This window comes from Sturnira hondurensis, unplaced genomic scaffold, assembly GCF_014824575.4.
Source record: "Sturnira hondurensis isolate 20B ecotype Veracruz unplaced genomic scaffold, ASM1482457v3 Scaffold0014384, whole genome shotgun sequence".
NCBI lineage: Eukaryota > Metazoa > Chordata > Mammalia > Chiroptera > Phyllostomidae > Sturnira > Sturnira hondurensis.
Genome location: NW_028087015.1, coordinates 22,908,033 through 22,923,696, shown reverse-complemented (window position 1 = coordinate 22,923,696; position 15,664 = coordinate 22,908,033). Strand labels below are relative to the sequence as shown.

At 37.7% G+C, this 15,664-nt stretch overlaps 1 protein-coding gene across 1 annotated transcript in view; it reads left to right on the top strand.

Annotated features, from left to right (window-relative positions):
- Window positions 1-15,664, top strand: part of CDH12 (cadherin 12) — a 347,372-nt gene that overhangs the window by 108,887 nt on the left and 222,821 nt on the right. The window contains exon 2 of the mRNA XM_037063046.1: window positions 10,634-11,050. Within this exon, the coding sequence (XP_036918941.1) occupies window positions 10,820-11,050 (231 nt within the window). The 5' untranslated portion in view covers window positions 10,634-10,819. The remainder of the gene's footprint in view (window positions 1-10,633; window positions 11,051-15,664) is intronic.

Here is a 15,664-nt window from a genome sequence, read left to right as displayed (position 1 = left end):
AGCAGGCAATTCCAGGTTGACTTGTTAGAGGTCACCTTCCCGGGACATGCTGAAACTGCAAATAAGTCTTGGTTAGCTCTCATGGTGCCTAGCACCAGTGACTCCATATTGGGTCTGCTGTTCAAGTATGTTGTTCATGTCTTAAAGAAAGGAAGCTTATAATGTTGCAAAAGTTGTCTCACATGTGAATATAATCATGCAACGATATAATCCAGTTTCATTTCTGGTAGTTTTGCTTGTTTCCAAGGAATGAATAATTGCCTCTTTGTTTCCTTATTTTTCTCAATACTAATCACTACTTCATTCCCAAGTTCTCCAGTGAAGTATAAGTTGTTCTTGGTCATTTAAAGATACCGTGCTGTGCATTAGTTTGTGTCCATTCACTTCCCCTCCTTGGGGTTACGCATCTTGGTGTTCCTCCTTCTGCTCCAGCTGGGCTGGTGCTCCCTGAGCCTGCATACGGTTGGCTCCCTGGAATTCCTCTATTGTTTTGCTGGGAAGTTCCTTTTCCTTTCTCGTCTATTAAATATCTTTGTTACAATTCCAAGGTTGCCTTTTATTTTCTTAAATAAACTTTATTTTTTTGAACAGGTTTAGGTTTACAGAAAAATGGGAAAAAAAGTACAGAGGATTCAGTCTGCCCTATACCTACTCACTGCCATGCTTATCGTCTTACATTAGTATGGCACATTTGTTATAATTAAATAATCAATATTGATACATCATAGTGAACTAAAGTCTGCGCTTTATTCAGATTGCCTTAGTTTTACTTAATGTCCTTTTTCTGTTCCAGGATCCCATCCATTACATTTAATTTGTCATGTTTCATTAGGCACCTCTTAGCTTTGACAGCTTCTCAAATTTCTCTTGTTTTTGGTGACACTCACCCTTTTCAAGAGTACTGGTCGGGTATTTTATAAAATGTTACTCAGTTGGGAAGTGTCTAATGTTTTTTGGATGATTAGACGGATGTTACTGGGTTTTTCAGAAGAAGATCAAAGAAGTAAAACGCCGTTTTTAGAACATCATATCAAGGGTGTTCTAACAATGCAGTTAGATTTCCACCAGTAATGTGAATACGTTCTCAAATGTCTCGCTTCAGAGAGAGAGAGAGAGAGAGAGAGAGAGAGAGAGAGAGATTGTGTGTCTTGTCATCACTTACTGCAAACGTGCCCCCGGTTGACATTCTTTCTTGTTTCCATAATATCTTTTTTTCTTGGCTTACTGGAGATACCAGTATCATTTCAGCATATGTGTACCATAAGTAGCTACTGTAGTTATTAATAAAGGAAGGAAGCAAAGGAAATCAGCATTGTTAAGCATAATCCATTGGGGAGTATAAATTTGTTTCGCAGGATGTTACAGGTTAACGCATTCCCCAGGCGATCACAACTGTTGCCCGCAAAGGAGATTAACAACCTTCCTCCCCCAAACAGGAAAGGACTGTGTTTTCAATCTTCCCATCCACTTGCCCAGACTGTGGAGGGAACGAAGAACATGCTCAGAACAAAGTCAGAACAACACAAGGGCAGTGCTTCAATGAGGCACGTGCAATAGGAACTAACATGGTGCCCATAGAGGCCTGACACGCTAGCCTAGGGGAAGAAGGGGTTGGTTGGAAGGTGGAATCATCAGAAGCCCACAGAAGCTTGAGAAATTGATTTTTTAAAAAGTGCCTAATCTGCCCCAAGCCCAAGGCAATATAACCCAGTTCAACATGGAAGCTCTTTCTTGGTGACTCACGCTCGCCCAGTTCTTGGCACATTCCCTCTACAGTAACCACGTGGATCTGGCGGCTGCACAGCCCAGCAGCTGCGGAGACTCAAAATGCTGGCACCAGTTGGGAGCTTGGGTAAAGCAGCGCCGTCAGAAACAGCACCAAGTTACTTGGATGGGGACTGAGACCACTTAGCAGCTGCCTGTGGGATCCAAAGGACTAAGCTTTAATATGAAGCAGAAACTCTGGACACCGACCTGTGTTTTGGCCTTGCTGAAGCTTGGATTTTTTTCAGGGCAGATGATCAGACAGGACACAGGGCAGCCTACTATTTCCCCTTTAGTAAATCGTGCCACACTACAGTCTCTGGTGCTTGGGCCTGTAACATGCTTTCCTCACAATCCCATGAATGAGCCCCACTTCCACTGGGGAAAAATGTATATGTATATATGTAGTTACAAGGTACGTCTAGAAACATCCAGCCATTGTTAATATAAGGAGAATTGTTTGCACAACGTCCATGTAACCTGGCAGCCAAGGAGAGTGGACTGGAATGTGCATGTGTGAACAATGACCATGGTGCTTACTAGTCAGTGGGAAATGATAGACACAGTTGAGTGAGCATGTGCACTGTGTGGCCATTACATTCAAAATGACTGAGTGAGGAGAACCACAGACCTACATCGAATTTTGTGTTAAGCTTAAACATTCTCTGTGGAAACTATTTTGGTGATTCAGAAGAACGCAGCTATGGGCAACTGGTGATTGGAAGCTTCATCACGACAACATGCCCACTTATGCATCATGTCTTGTGTAGAGGTTTTTGGTGAAACATCAAATCATCCAGGTGACTCAGCCCGCCTCCAGCCCAGATGTGGCACACCCTATGACTTCTTGTTTTTTCCAAAACTAAAATCACCTTTGAAAGGGAAGAGATTTCAGACCATCAGTGAGATTCAGGAAAATAAAACAGGGCTGATGGCAATTTGGAGAACTGTGTGAGATTCCAAGGTGCCTATTTTGAAGGGGACTGAGGTGTCTTTACTCTATGTACAATGTTTCTTGTATCATGTATTTCTTCAATAAAGGCCTATTTTTTTCATGGCGCAAGGCTGTATATCTTCTGGACAGATCTTGAATGCACACATTAGAGAGCAGTATGTGGACAAGTCAGAGAGCAATGGTCAATGAATTCCACAAATTAAGATCATAGAGCAATGATCATCTTCAGGCATCTTTGTTTTACTTCTAAGAGACGATGAAAATTGGTTTACCATCTTTACCTCTCAGTGTCAAATTTATGAAGCAGAAGGGTTGGGATTGGGGCTTTACTGCACAACAGAGATGCCAAAATTATCTTTTGATGTGAGTTTACTAGGACCAAGTGGGCTTTAGTAGGAATGGCTGCCCATTCCCAAAGCAATCTAAGACCCACTTTTATTTCTTGGACAAAGGTTAAATTATTATTTTGTTTTAAAGATTTTATTTATTTATCTCTAGAGGGATAGGGAAGGAGAGAGGGAGAGAAATATCAATGTATGGTTGCCTCTTGTGCATCCCCTGCTGGGAACTGGCCTGCAACCCAGGCATGTGCCCTGACTGGGAATCGAACCACGATCCTCTGGTTCACAGGCCTGTACTCAATCCACTGAGCTACACCAACCAGGGTAAGGCTAAATTATTTATACATAACAATATGTTTATTAAAACTCTCAGTTAACTTTCTTACAACTCGAATTTTTAAATTATCATATTGGTCTGCAATCTTTAAATGATTATTGAAGATATCATGTATAAAATGTGAAGCATGAAATTTAAAATGCAAAGTTAAATAATTTTTAAAACACATTTTTAAGATAAAGGTTTATATGGAGTCAGATAAATTTTATTTTTGACATTTCAATAATTTGGGGATTATATACATTATTTTGTCCTGTTTTATGCTGTATGAAAAAAGAAGGCCTCTTTCTGTTATTACTTCAGATTAAAATATCATTTATTTCATAGTAAAGGAGGGGATGTAAATATGTATTTTTTTAACTTTGTGATTAAACACATCACACCATAGGCACAGTCACCAGGAAAATGCTATTCCATACACAGACAGCCTCAGACTGTGACCCGCTGCAGGGGACCATTTATAATAATCAGTGCATGTCAGTATAAGAAAATATCATCTAACAAAGATAGACCTTGTAGTGTAATTTATATAAAATAAGGTTTTTTTAAATCAGAAGCTATTCTCAAAAGCAAACACATCCAACCCTAAATAAATAACAGAGAAGCCACAGCCTTTGGATAACTCTTAGCTTCGGACGCTCTTAACAGGAAAGCTGTCATTGGCTATTTTACATCTAAGTAGCCTTTGCTTTGAAATACGGCCATAAAAAAAACCCCAAATCCCTTCTGCTAAAAGGACTATTGGGCTCCAGAGACTCATTATCAGCTTTGGAAAGTGTTTGAAAGCCATGTTGGCTCTACAAAAGTTTAGGGGTAATAGACAAATATAAATTTTTAAACACCGTGTCCAAATCCAGTATATGGAATAAAACACACCTCTGGTGATGTTCTTTGAAACAAATATGTCTTCTTTAAGGTTCACATGTTTCCACGGGGTGCTGACACCTTAGAATAAGTCTGTTATTCTTCCTCTTATAACAACACCATTGGTGCTGAGGCGAAGTGGACCCAGGTTGATGGCTCTGTAAAGGTTTTCTTGTAATTCAGGCTATGTGTCATGCTTCAGGGAGATGTTTTCCTTTCACTTAAGAATCGGAGTTCTTCAATCTCCTTGTATTACTTTTGTTCTGGTGTGACATTTTAAAAGCTCCCTGGCTGGAAACGGTGGCTGGAGGCTGGGATCTGCTGGGAGCAGCATCCTGTGTTGGAGATCATCTCTTCTTCTCTTCACTGCAAGACTGCAGTGCTATAGAGCCTTGGAATGGATTTTAGGATTCCCCTGCAACGGTGTGAGTTACATACGGCACATGCACACAATTTCTCATTGAATGAAGAAATAGAAGGTGTTTAATTTCTTCATGTATATAGCTCCACAGACATACCAGCATTGTGGCTTGTGTCCTCACAACACAACTGTTACTTAACAGACATGACTTTGAGTGTAGCTGTGCACTGTGACTTCACTAAAGATTGTTCCTCAGATCTGCCTTGTTCTAGAGCCCACCTTTTTTATGATTTGTTTAAAGTACACCAAGGCCGGTAGTGACCACCAAGTTCGGAGCTGTCAAGCGTGTTTAGCAGGCTGCCTTCTCATCTGATTTTCCCAGCACGGCATCCCAGTTTCAAGAGAACTGGAAGAAACCTACACAGTGGGAAACGACTTACATTCCTCTTTGTGCAACACCTGTGTCGGGTCACCTGGCCCGTCTAGTGCCTTGATGGGTGGATTAGCTGGGTTGCTGTGAAGCTTCTTAATGGTTCAGCTGCCATCCGATCCTATTAACATAGCTGTCCTGTCACTTACTGGTTTTAGGTGTTTTGTTTTTTTTTTTTCCTGCTTCTGCTTAGAAGTCTGTGTCTCTTTTTAGATCCTCATAGGGCAGTGCTGGGAGTCCTGAATATCCTGACTTCAAAGGAACTATATTGACCTGACAGCTTCGATCCTCAAATTTTACAGAAGATCTAAATCAATCTAAAAATAATTAAGCTGCCCAATATTGAATCACCTGTGTAGCTTTGGGGAAAGAATTTGGAACTCAGGTCTCTAAATTGTATATTGTCTGTCTTTCTAGGATTTGAAAGCCTTGACGCTTTCATGTCTTCGCACATTCATTAATGCAGGGGCAGCACAGAAGAAAGTCCAAGGAGATGGGCTCTGCAGTCAGCCAGCCCAGGTTCAAATCTGCCTCTCTGCGTTAATTTCTGGGCCACGTTCAAGCCCTTTAACTGCTTTGTTCCTGTTTTATCTGTAACATGAGTAAAATAATAGCACTTCTTTCACAAAGCAGTTGTATAGATACAGAAAATCCAAAGCTACATGGAACAAAAGAAATTTTCAATGAAAGTCATCTATCATTGAATGGCTAATTCATGCAAACTGAAATATGTTCTTGGTACCTAGCATATGCCAGATACAGCAAGTCCTCAAATAACATAATTTTGTTCAACGTTGTTTTGTTATAACATTGATGAGGCACTTAAACTCCTGTTTCTATTAATTAGCTGTGGTTAAGTGGGTTTCAGAAAATCTTGTTTCATACCAATGGCAAGAAATCATTGACAACGTTAGGCAAGGACCTCCTGCAAGAGGCGTTTTGCCACAGTCATAGTCCCTCTTCCCTCCACCTAGAAAACAGGAACGAATCATTATATAAATTCACCTATAACATAAATGATTCCTACTCCTATTAATAAGACTTGTTTGGTAAAGGGTTTGAAGCAAAGAGGGGAGAATGGCAAGGATCTAGTGGGCAGCGGTAGATGAGGCCTGTTAAGTAGTGAATATCATAACGCAATTCTGGACTTTAACACATTTTATTTAACAACTTTGAAATATATAATACAATATTGTTATCTACAGTCTCCATGCTATACATTAAATTCCCAATGTGCAGTGAAAAGACGAGTTTACATTTTTAATTACAGATTTTTTTACTATAATGTGATACATGGGTCCCTAAAAACCCTTTCATTCTGCAGAATTCACATTAAAATAGAAGCCCTCATGAAAAAAAAAAGAGTAAGGCTTTGTGCAGATCCCAAAACCTCTATGATACTCCTTAACAATCATCACCCCAATGAGAATATTAGCAAGAGAAATTCACTGACAAATATTTCTGTTATTTTAAAGAAATGTGAAAGTACTTTGGTGGCACAGATAAGTGAGGATCAGCCTTCTTAGGGAAGGAGGCACAGAAAAATGTACACACAAAGCAGAGAACACAAGATGCTAAAATAGAGTGTGTGTCCAAAGAAAGACAAAGGAAGCAGCAGAATGTGGACGTGAGGGAATGGGAATTGCGTTCCATGCTGTACTCCTGTGTGGCTCCCATTAACCTGAGCCTTATTACAGTATTTTGTGTATAGCTGATGCATTTGGTGATGCAACTCTTTGATGTGCTGGGAAATTAGCTTAAGAAACAACATGCTTTCCATGCCATGCTCACATTCTTGTCTACTTACCAGTCATTTGTAAATTAATCCCCTGACATTGGAGACACCCATTCTGGCATCATAGATGGGGAATGACATGAATAGATCAGAGTTTCTGAAAGATTACTCTAGTAGGGAATCAAAACTGAGATTTTAGATACCTTTGACTCCAATGGGGAAAGGAGTAATCTAAAATCAGATGGTGACAGTAATGATGAATATAGCCAGATGTACAGTACAAGACTGGTAATTTCTACTATAAAATAAGAAGGCACTAATTTAGAGAATTTACCTTAGGTGTCAATGGTCTTTAATATCTGATTTTTGATATCCTACATCAAAAAAAAACTGGAGAAAATTTTCATGGAACAGGAAAGCAAAAATACACTCTAAATTGTTTTCTATGTTAGACTATGTTTGGGCAGTTCAAGTTCTAGCCTCCATCTTTTCTATTGGTAATCATCTCCCCATGTGTCTGAGCTTGCCTGAGCTAGGATTGACAAAAGTATGGGAAGAAATATGGAAGACACTGACATATTGGATGTCATGTTAGCAATATAAACTTGAAAACAGATGAGGGAAATATGCACAGTGTGCTCACACAGGCTTATTAAAAATAGTTGCCAACATTCTCTAACCTCTTAAATATGCTGTCACGCAGATCTGATGCAGTTCGTGTTTGACATTTCATCTGAATACCAATAACCTCTGATTACAAAAATGTGTATAGAATTGATTTTTACCAAAGAGATGTATGTAATTCATCATGATATGGTATTGCATAAAAACCTTGTTTTATAACAAAAAAAAAACCAATAAATTACTTAAGTAGAAATCACAGTTTGTGACTTACACTTTATTGTTTAAACCAGTACTGTTCAATGTATAATATTGCAAACTGCAAGTATGAGCTAGGTATATAATTTAAATTTTTCTAGTAAACACATTAAAAAGTAAACATTTTAAATTGATAAAATTAAGAGTTAATATTTAATATATTATTATGTCCAAAACTAATAAATACAGAAATGAATAACGAGACATTTATTTAAAGATTTTATTTACTTATTTTTAGAGAGGGTAAGGGAGGGAGAAACAGAGGGAAGAAAACATCAGTGTTCAGGTGCTTCTCGTGCGCCCCCTACTGGGGTCCGAGCCCACAACCCGGACACGTGCCCTGACTGGAGATTGAACCAGAGACCCTTTGGTTTGTAGGCTGACACTCAATCCACTGAGCCACACCAGCCAGGACAAGATATTTTAAATTCTCATTTTCTGTACTAAGTCTTTGAATTTTGGTGTACAGTTTGAAAGCGGAGCACACCTCATTTTCAAATTGCTGAATTTCAACTAAATAACCACATATGGCTAGTGGTCACTGTATTAGACAATATAGGTCAAAGTTAACTTTTATGAACACTAATTCTCCAGAGTGAAAAGATGCAGTAAAGTAAATACATATTCTACTTCTGTTTTTGTCTAAAAGTTACATCCTTTAAGACTATAAAAATACCATGGACGAAAACAAATAAGCAAAATAGAACCAGAGACATGGGAATAAAGAACAAACTGACAGTAACCAGAGGGGAGAGGGGAGAGGAAAAATAGGAGAAAAAAAGGGAAGGGTCTAGTCAAGGGTCTTATTACCATGTATAAGGACCCATAGTAATGTACAGCAGGGTGGGGATGGCAGTTTTGCTCAGGGGAGAGTAAAAACTGGCTGCGGGGAATCAGGACAACTGTAATTGAACAACAATTTGAAAAAGGAAAAAAAAATAAGTAGCATGTATTATTATTTTATTTCCTTTTGGGGGGAGCATCATTATAGAGTACTTTTAGAGTATAACTTCTGAACACGCCCCACTTCACATCTTATTAAAATATTTGCAAGAATAAAACAATAGTAAATATTTCTGTAAATACTAGATTGCTTCTGTTTATCATACACCATCTTATCTCAAGCACGGGGAATTGCCACCACATTAAATGCTGAAATTTGAATATTTGTGAGTGCATTATAATTTTTATTATATTATATGTAACTGAATAAGTATTCAGTTATGAACTTAATTGCATCTGACAGGTGAACAAAATGGCATGCTTTACAGATGTTTAATTAAACGTGTATTGATTTGACTTGAGTTCTCTTCTTTTGGGACCGTTATGTATGATTTCTGGCCTCCATTTTTGGCCTTTGAAAACCCCCTGGGCTGTGGGCATTGTGCCTCTAGTGGCAAATGTGCGAAGTCACCCTGGTTCAAGCAATGCTTGTCCCTTGCCTGCTTGCAAAAATATAGGGACGCTCCTATCCCTGTAATTCTCAATGTAATTGTCACCCATGACAGGCTTTTACCAAAATTAGTTTGCTAACTTTTTCTTTAACATTTATCAAATTCTTTATTTGTGTTGCTTTTGACAACGACACACCCCGAAGCAGTCAGATTTGGGTTGGAAGTAGTGGTATCTGTGATGTTGGCTGTACTTTGTCAGAAAAACAGAATGCAAAAGGCTTCACCTTTTTCTTCTCCGTATTTTAAATGATGACAAGAAAAAACACTCATTTTTAAACTAACAGCAATCATCAAGTTTTAACTTTGAATGATGAAGTTTGTTAATTATGTTATATATTTACAATTCCTAGTTTTCTACTTTTATTACTTGAAAACAGGAGTTAACTTTAAAACATTTCGTTACATAGTTTAAAATGAAGCATTCAGAGTTGAATTTTTAATTCTATGTGATTAGTTTGCTAATTTCAGTTTTGCATCAGCACGTTCCATGTGCTCATTTTCACAGCAGTGGCAAATTTGCCCTCATCTATTTATTTGGCTGTCAATTTGTTCTCTATTTCTGATTTAGGAGAGGCAATGATTGTGTCTGTTTTCTTATCTACTATATAACAAATGACCTAGTACAGTGTAGGTGCTCGGTGAACCTTAGATAAATGAATGAAAAACAAATGTTTGTTATCAAGTTATATTCAGAGCTCATTTTACCTAAACACAAAGGAGAGGGTGTCCACATGGTAGAGATCCAAGGTTGCCCTGAACCAGACTCCATTTACAAAATAATTCCCACATATCCAAGGTTTCTGCTATACCAAAGCTAGAGAAAAAATTGTAACTTAAAGCTTATAAAGCCATCTAATAATTTATTAATCATTCATATTTTATCGAGATTATTTGCTTTTATAATTAGTAATCTATCTTATTTTTTCCCTACATGTCTTATTCTTTGTATTATTTAGTAGGGAATCTTTTGCTTTTTAAAAATTGTTTTCTTTTTTCCTTGTTCTCTAAATCTGTGGTTCTCCATCTTGGCCTGTTTTATTCCTCCTGGGAGATATTTGACAATGTCTGTAGATATTTTTGTCATGGGGAGGATGCTATTTTGTTATCTATTGACCAAAGGAAAAGAGATTCTTCAAAAAATCATAAATGGACAAGATAGCTCCCCAGTAGCAAAGAATTATCCAGCCCCAAATATCCATAGTGCTAAGGTTGCAAAACCTTACTTTTAGTCTGCTTTCAAAACACTGATTCCTGTTTTATTCCTAAAATGATTTAAAAAAAAACGGATTGCTTCTGTTTATGATACATCTTTTGCCTCATTGTAACCAAGACTTTTTCAAGTGTGCAAAATGCTTAGTTTATTAAAGTTAACAGGTTGAATAACAATAAACATTTATCAATATAATTTTTAATCTTTCCTCTCTTTTTCAAACATTGCCAGATAAAATGAGAGTTTCGATGTCAATAATGTAATTTTATCAATTTAATGCATCTTTGTTAATCTGTTTTACAGGCCCCTTTAGATGGAATATAAAGCTGCAGAACCCTTTCCATCAGGAGGATTAATGCCGACATTACCATTTCTGCAGTAAAACAGAGCGCTCAGTGGTGGAGGCCACAGACACCTCCAGCCTGGATTCCACAATCCCGCATTAAGTGCTGGAGTTTGCATTACCCGGCGGTAGGAAAGCCTTTGCCAATGCTTACAAGGAACTGCTTATCCCTGCTTCTCTGGGTCCTGTTTGATGGAGGTCTCCTAACACCACTTCAACCGCAGCTACAACGAACTTTAGCCACAGAGCCCAGAGAAAATGTTATCCACCTGTCAGGGCAGCGATCGCATTTCCAGCGAGTTAAGCGCGGCTGGGTGTGGAATCAGTTTTTCGTGCTGGAGGAGTACATGGGCTCAGAACCGCAATACGTGGGAAAGGTAATGGCCTGTTTCTTTTGACAACCAGGGGGGTTATGAGGTGTACACTATGTGTGTATGTTTGCACAGGGGTTGAGCAAACCAGTGGTTGAACACCGGAAATTAACTCAGGAGACCTGATTTTAATTCCTGACTCAGTGACCTGGGGAAGCTTCGGAATATCATTCAATCACCGTTTTCTTTAATTGGCCTGGTTATTTTCATGAAATCAATCTATATTTTGTTGCTATTTTTGACATTCTTTGCTAAACATGAAGTTAAAATATACAAAAACTTATTTAAAGTGTTATTATAGCACATTATTTCTCACAGATACTTGGAAATTATTTTCCAATGAGAGGCATAGGAAAAAAAACACAGGTATAAATATTCTGAACTGCTGATGCTTTCTTTGGATGACCAAGATGTCTTTCCTCCTCACCCCCTTAAAAACATGATATATAATTAGAATTATGGTTCTGAAGTATTTGAGTTGGCTTGATTGTGCTTTATGAATAATTTATTTATTATGTGCTTTGCAAGCTACTTATGAAGGTATTTATTGACAAGTTAAAAAATGTTGGAACCCAAATACGTACACATCAATATTTAACACAGCATGCAATTTACTAGTCCTATTTCAAATTTGTAGAATTTAGTTTTTCAACAAAATAGTTGATCTGTTTCAGCCCATTTATGCTTTATTGGTATTTTTCTTATGTAAAAATTTTGACCTGTGCCTAAAATAAATAAAAGTAATGAATAGCATTGGCAATTATTTTTCAGAAAAATAAATATTTTATTTTATTTTGATCTCATTAATTTTGTTTTTAATTTCTGAAGGTTTTTCCGTGTTTTTAATTAATTAATAATAGTAGTAGTGGTGGTAGTAGTAAAAGATATGTGTGAAGAGAGTTTAAAAGAAATCCAAAGACCAAGAAGGGAAAGCATAGTAAAAACAGTATTAGGAAGCTGGTATAGAGAAGAGTATTTTTCTTGCACATTAAAGTCCTCAGAAATTTCTGGAAGCCTACACTAATGAGAAACATGACGCATCTTATGATTTCAATGTTAGGTCAAGGAAAAAATCCATTGAAAGCCTTGATTTTTTGCTCTACATTTTTGGCATTGGTTTTAGAAAGGTATTTAAGAAATATTGAATAATACATTGAAAAGGATCCTCAAATAGAAACCTCTGTTGAAAGTGAATACATAGCCAGGGTTGCTCTAAGGTATATGAGCTCTAAGACAAATATTTCATGTCGGGTAATTATCTATCTATCTGCCAGTATATCTATCTATATCTATATATATCTATCGATCTATACCTATCCATATCTGTCTAACTAGATGTAAATTGATTGATTGATAGATATAATTAGAATCAGATCCCTAGGTGCCCATCAGTAAATGAATGGATCAAAAAACTATGGTACATATACACAATGGAATTCTATGCTGCAGAAAGAAAGAAAGAGCTCCTACCTTTTGCAACAGCGTGGATGGAACTGGAAAGTATTATCCCGAGTGAAATAAACCAGGTGTTGAAGGACAAATACCATATGATCTGACCTTTAACAAGAAGCTAAACCACAAAACAAATAAGCAAGCAAAATATAACCAAAGACACTGAAATAGAGAACAGGGGGACAGCGAACAGAGGGGAAAGGGGAGTGGGGAGGAAATTTCAGGGGAAATAGGGGAGGGATTTAGAGGAACATATATAAAGGACACATGGACAACAACTGAGAAGGGTGGAAATGAGAGGGAGCGGGGAGCATGGGAGGGTGGGATGGGATGGGAGTAATAGACAGAAAACTGTACTTGAAAAATAATTAAATAAATTTTTAAAAAATGTAAAAAATAAATTTAAAAAAATATCAAATCAGCATTTGGGTACCATCCTGGCAGTCCAGTTTCTGGTAATCTTGTGAAAAATCTTCAGTGTCATGAAGCAGAAGCAATGTTCTTGCCAGGAGTCCCACCTACCAGGAATCAGGCTGATCATGTGGCCCTGGAGCAACTCCACGTATTCAGTATCGGGCATGGGGTCAGCTCTGAAATTGAGTAGAAATTCAATTTCTTATTAGACTCTGATGGAAAAAATGGGCATTGAGACTCCAGCAGCTCCAGTCCAGCTTAGGGCACGCCACCCAGATGACCCTGCGGCCCACAGATTAGCCTGGGCATGAAAGCAGTCTCAGCAAATCCTGACAAAGTACTTCAAAACATGGAAGTTCCTTGGTGTTACTGTACACTACTTCTACTTATATGATTTCTCCATACAATCGTGGAATATAATAATTACTAAAATATTTTTTACAGTGAGATCAGTTCTTGCTTTGCTGATACCCCCTTTTTTGGTGAGTTGCTTTAATATAAGGCTTGAGTTTTGAAAACCCAGACAAATGAAGGGGCAGCATAACTCTCAAACTGCCTGCCTCACAGGTGGCGGTTCTCCCAGCTCTGCCTGTGGCAGAGTCGGACACAGGGTCAAGGTTGACAGATGTCAGGGGAAAGGTGTGCTCTGGTCACAGTGGAAGCACATCTATAGTCTTTAGCTGAAATTTGAGGTAAGGAAGTTGACATTTTGTGGGAGAGTTAATGAAACTACTTCTAGTGGTCTTAGGTAGCTAGAGGAGCATTTTACCTCCCAGTGGACGTTAAGCAAATGGAACTAGGAGTTGCTTGTGCAAGTATCACAGAATTCCACCACTGTAAATAGAATGAATGTGTCCAACTCACTTAAAAATGAATTAGAATTTCTAAATAGATTAAAAAGAAAGAGGTACGAGATTGAAGTATTAAAAAATTAAGACATTTCCACAGGCACTTGGCTGTGCATTTGTAAGGTGTAATATAAACCCATGATTCACAGGCACTGTGTGTTTCTAATGCAAATGAAACAGCAGTTGCCAAAATCTCCTTTCCACATGGGACATAGTTAAAGTTTAATTAACTCTGTCTTAATGATTCTAGTTGTGGGAATAGTTGAATGACAACATGGGGACCGATTCAGGCTATTATATGGAAGTGTAAACATATAGACATATATTAAAGCTATTGCTTTTTGTAGAGAGGCTTTGAGACATTCTATAAAAAAAGAAAAGTCAAGTATTATAAATACTATAGAATACAGAGCTAAAGAAAATGGCAAGTGCAAAATTTCCAACAAAATGATCAGTGAAACTGTTGTAAACTTCAAATTTAACTTTGTTTCTTTGCAACAAGAGTATCTATGGAAAATATTAATTTGTATAGTTCCCATCATTGGATCTTTACTTATTGAGAGGAAAAATGCATTTCTCTAGGCTCAAATATTAAAAAGATTCATGTAGAAATTTATCAGGTGGGATGTTTCTGAGTGGTGTAGCTGACATTGGCCTCAACAATTGTTCGAAAGGAAGAGACATTAATGTTGACGTCCTTTGCAGAAAGACCAAACAGTGGTGATGCTTAAAATGAATATTACTTTACTTTATATATAAGGAAAGCATAAGAGTGTCCAGAGGCAAAGCCAATGCTTTCTTAGAATAAACATGTTGGATTTTATACAATATCTGCATAAGTATAAGATACCATACCGCATAGTAACAAAGAAGTTAATTTGGGAAAAATTAATTCACACATTTTCAATTGCCCACAGTCTCCATCAATGAGGCCTGCATTATTAATTGCACATGCACACATGCACACACATCTAAGCTGGGTGCTTACACCAACATGTATAACTGAGTACATGTCTGTGAAGTTCTAACTTTGTCATAACCTCAAATCTATGTATCAAGAAAATGCTTCTCAATTTATATTCAAACAATAATCAGGAAATTGAGTTATGATTTTTGGATAATCTCTATTGGCAGCGATTCTTAGCTTTAAATTGTTTAAAATTGCAAAATCTAAACAAACTTATATAAACCCTACCTCCAGAGGCATCTGTTTATTCACTGTATTTTTGATTGATGATGTACTAAAGTTTGAAAAAGGGCTAACTAAGCATTGTGGGGATGTATTTAACATGAAAGTCCCCAGGTAGCAATTATGGCAGGTAAGCTCTACTGAGTGCTTCTTTGGGCACTGTTTTCTTCACTTTGTATGCATCGCCTGTGTGATCTTCACAACGGCACTTTGAAGAACATTGTTAATAACCCTGTTTTCTATGTGGAAAACTGAGGCACAGAAAGGTTAAGTAGCTTGCTCATGCCACAACACTCAAATGCCGACACTGGATTTTTAAACCAGGTAGTTTATCTCCTTTGCACCAGAAAATATCACAGCGTACTTTTTATAAGGATCTCAAATAACAATAATTTCAGTACTCTGTCAGACTGTACCGTGGTGGAGAAGCTATCAGGGATTGAGGAGAAAAAGGGCAGTCTGTCACTAGGTCTAAAAGTTGGAGGGATTTAGATCCAGGAGCACCTGAGGTGCGTCTTGAAGTATGACACTATTATTTCAGAATAGATAGTCTTATTAGGAAAACAATTTAATCTATTTTATTGATTATGTATTACAGTTGTCCCATTTTCCCCCTTCATTCCCCCCTGCCCTGCACCCCTCTCCCACCCATACCCCCTACCCTGAGGAAACATTTATATATGCTCTGAGGCTTGAAAGTTCTTAGTGGGCCTAAGT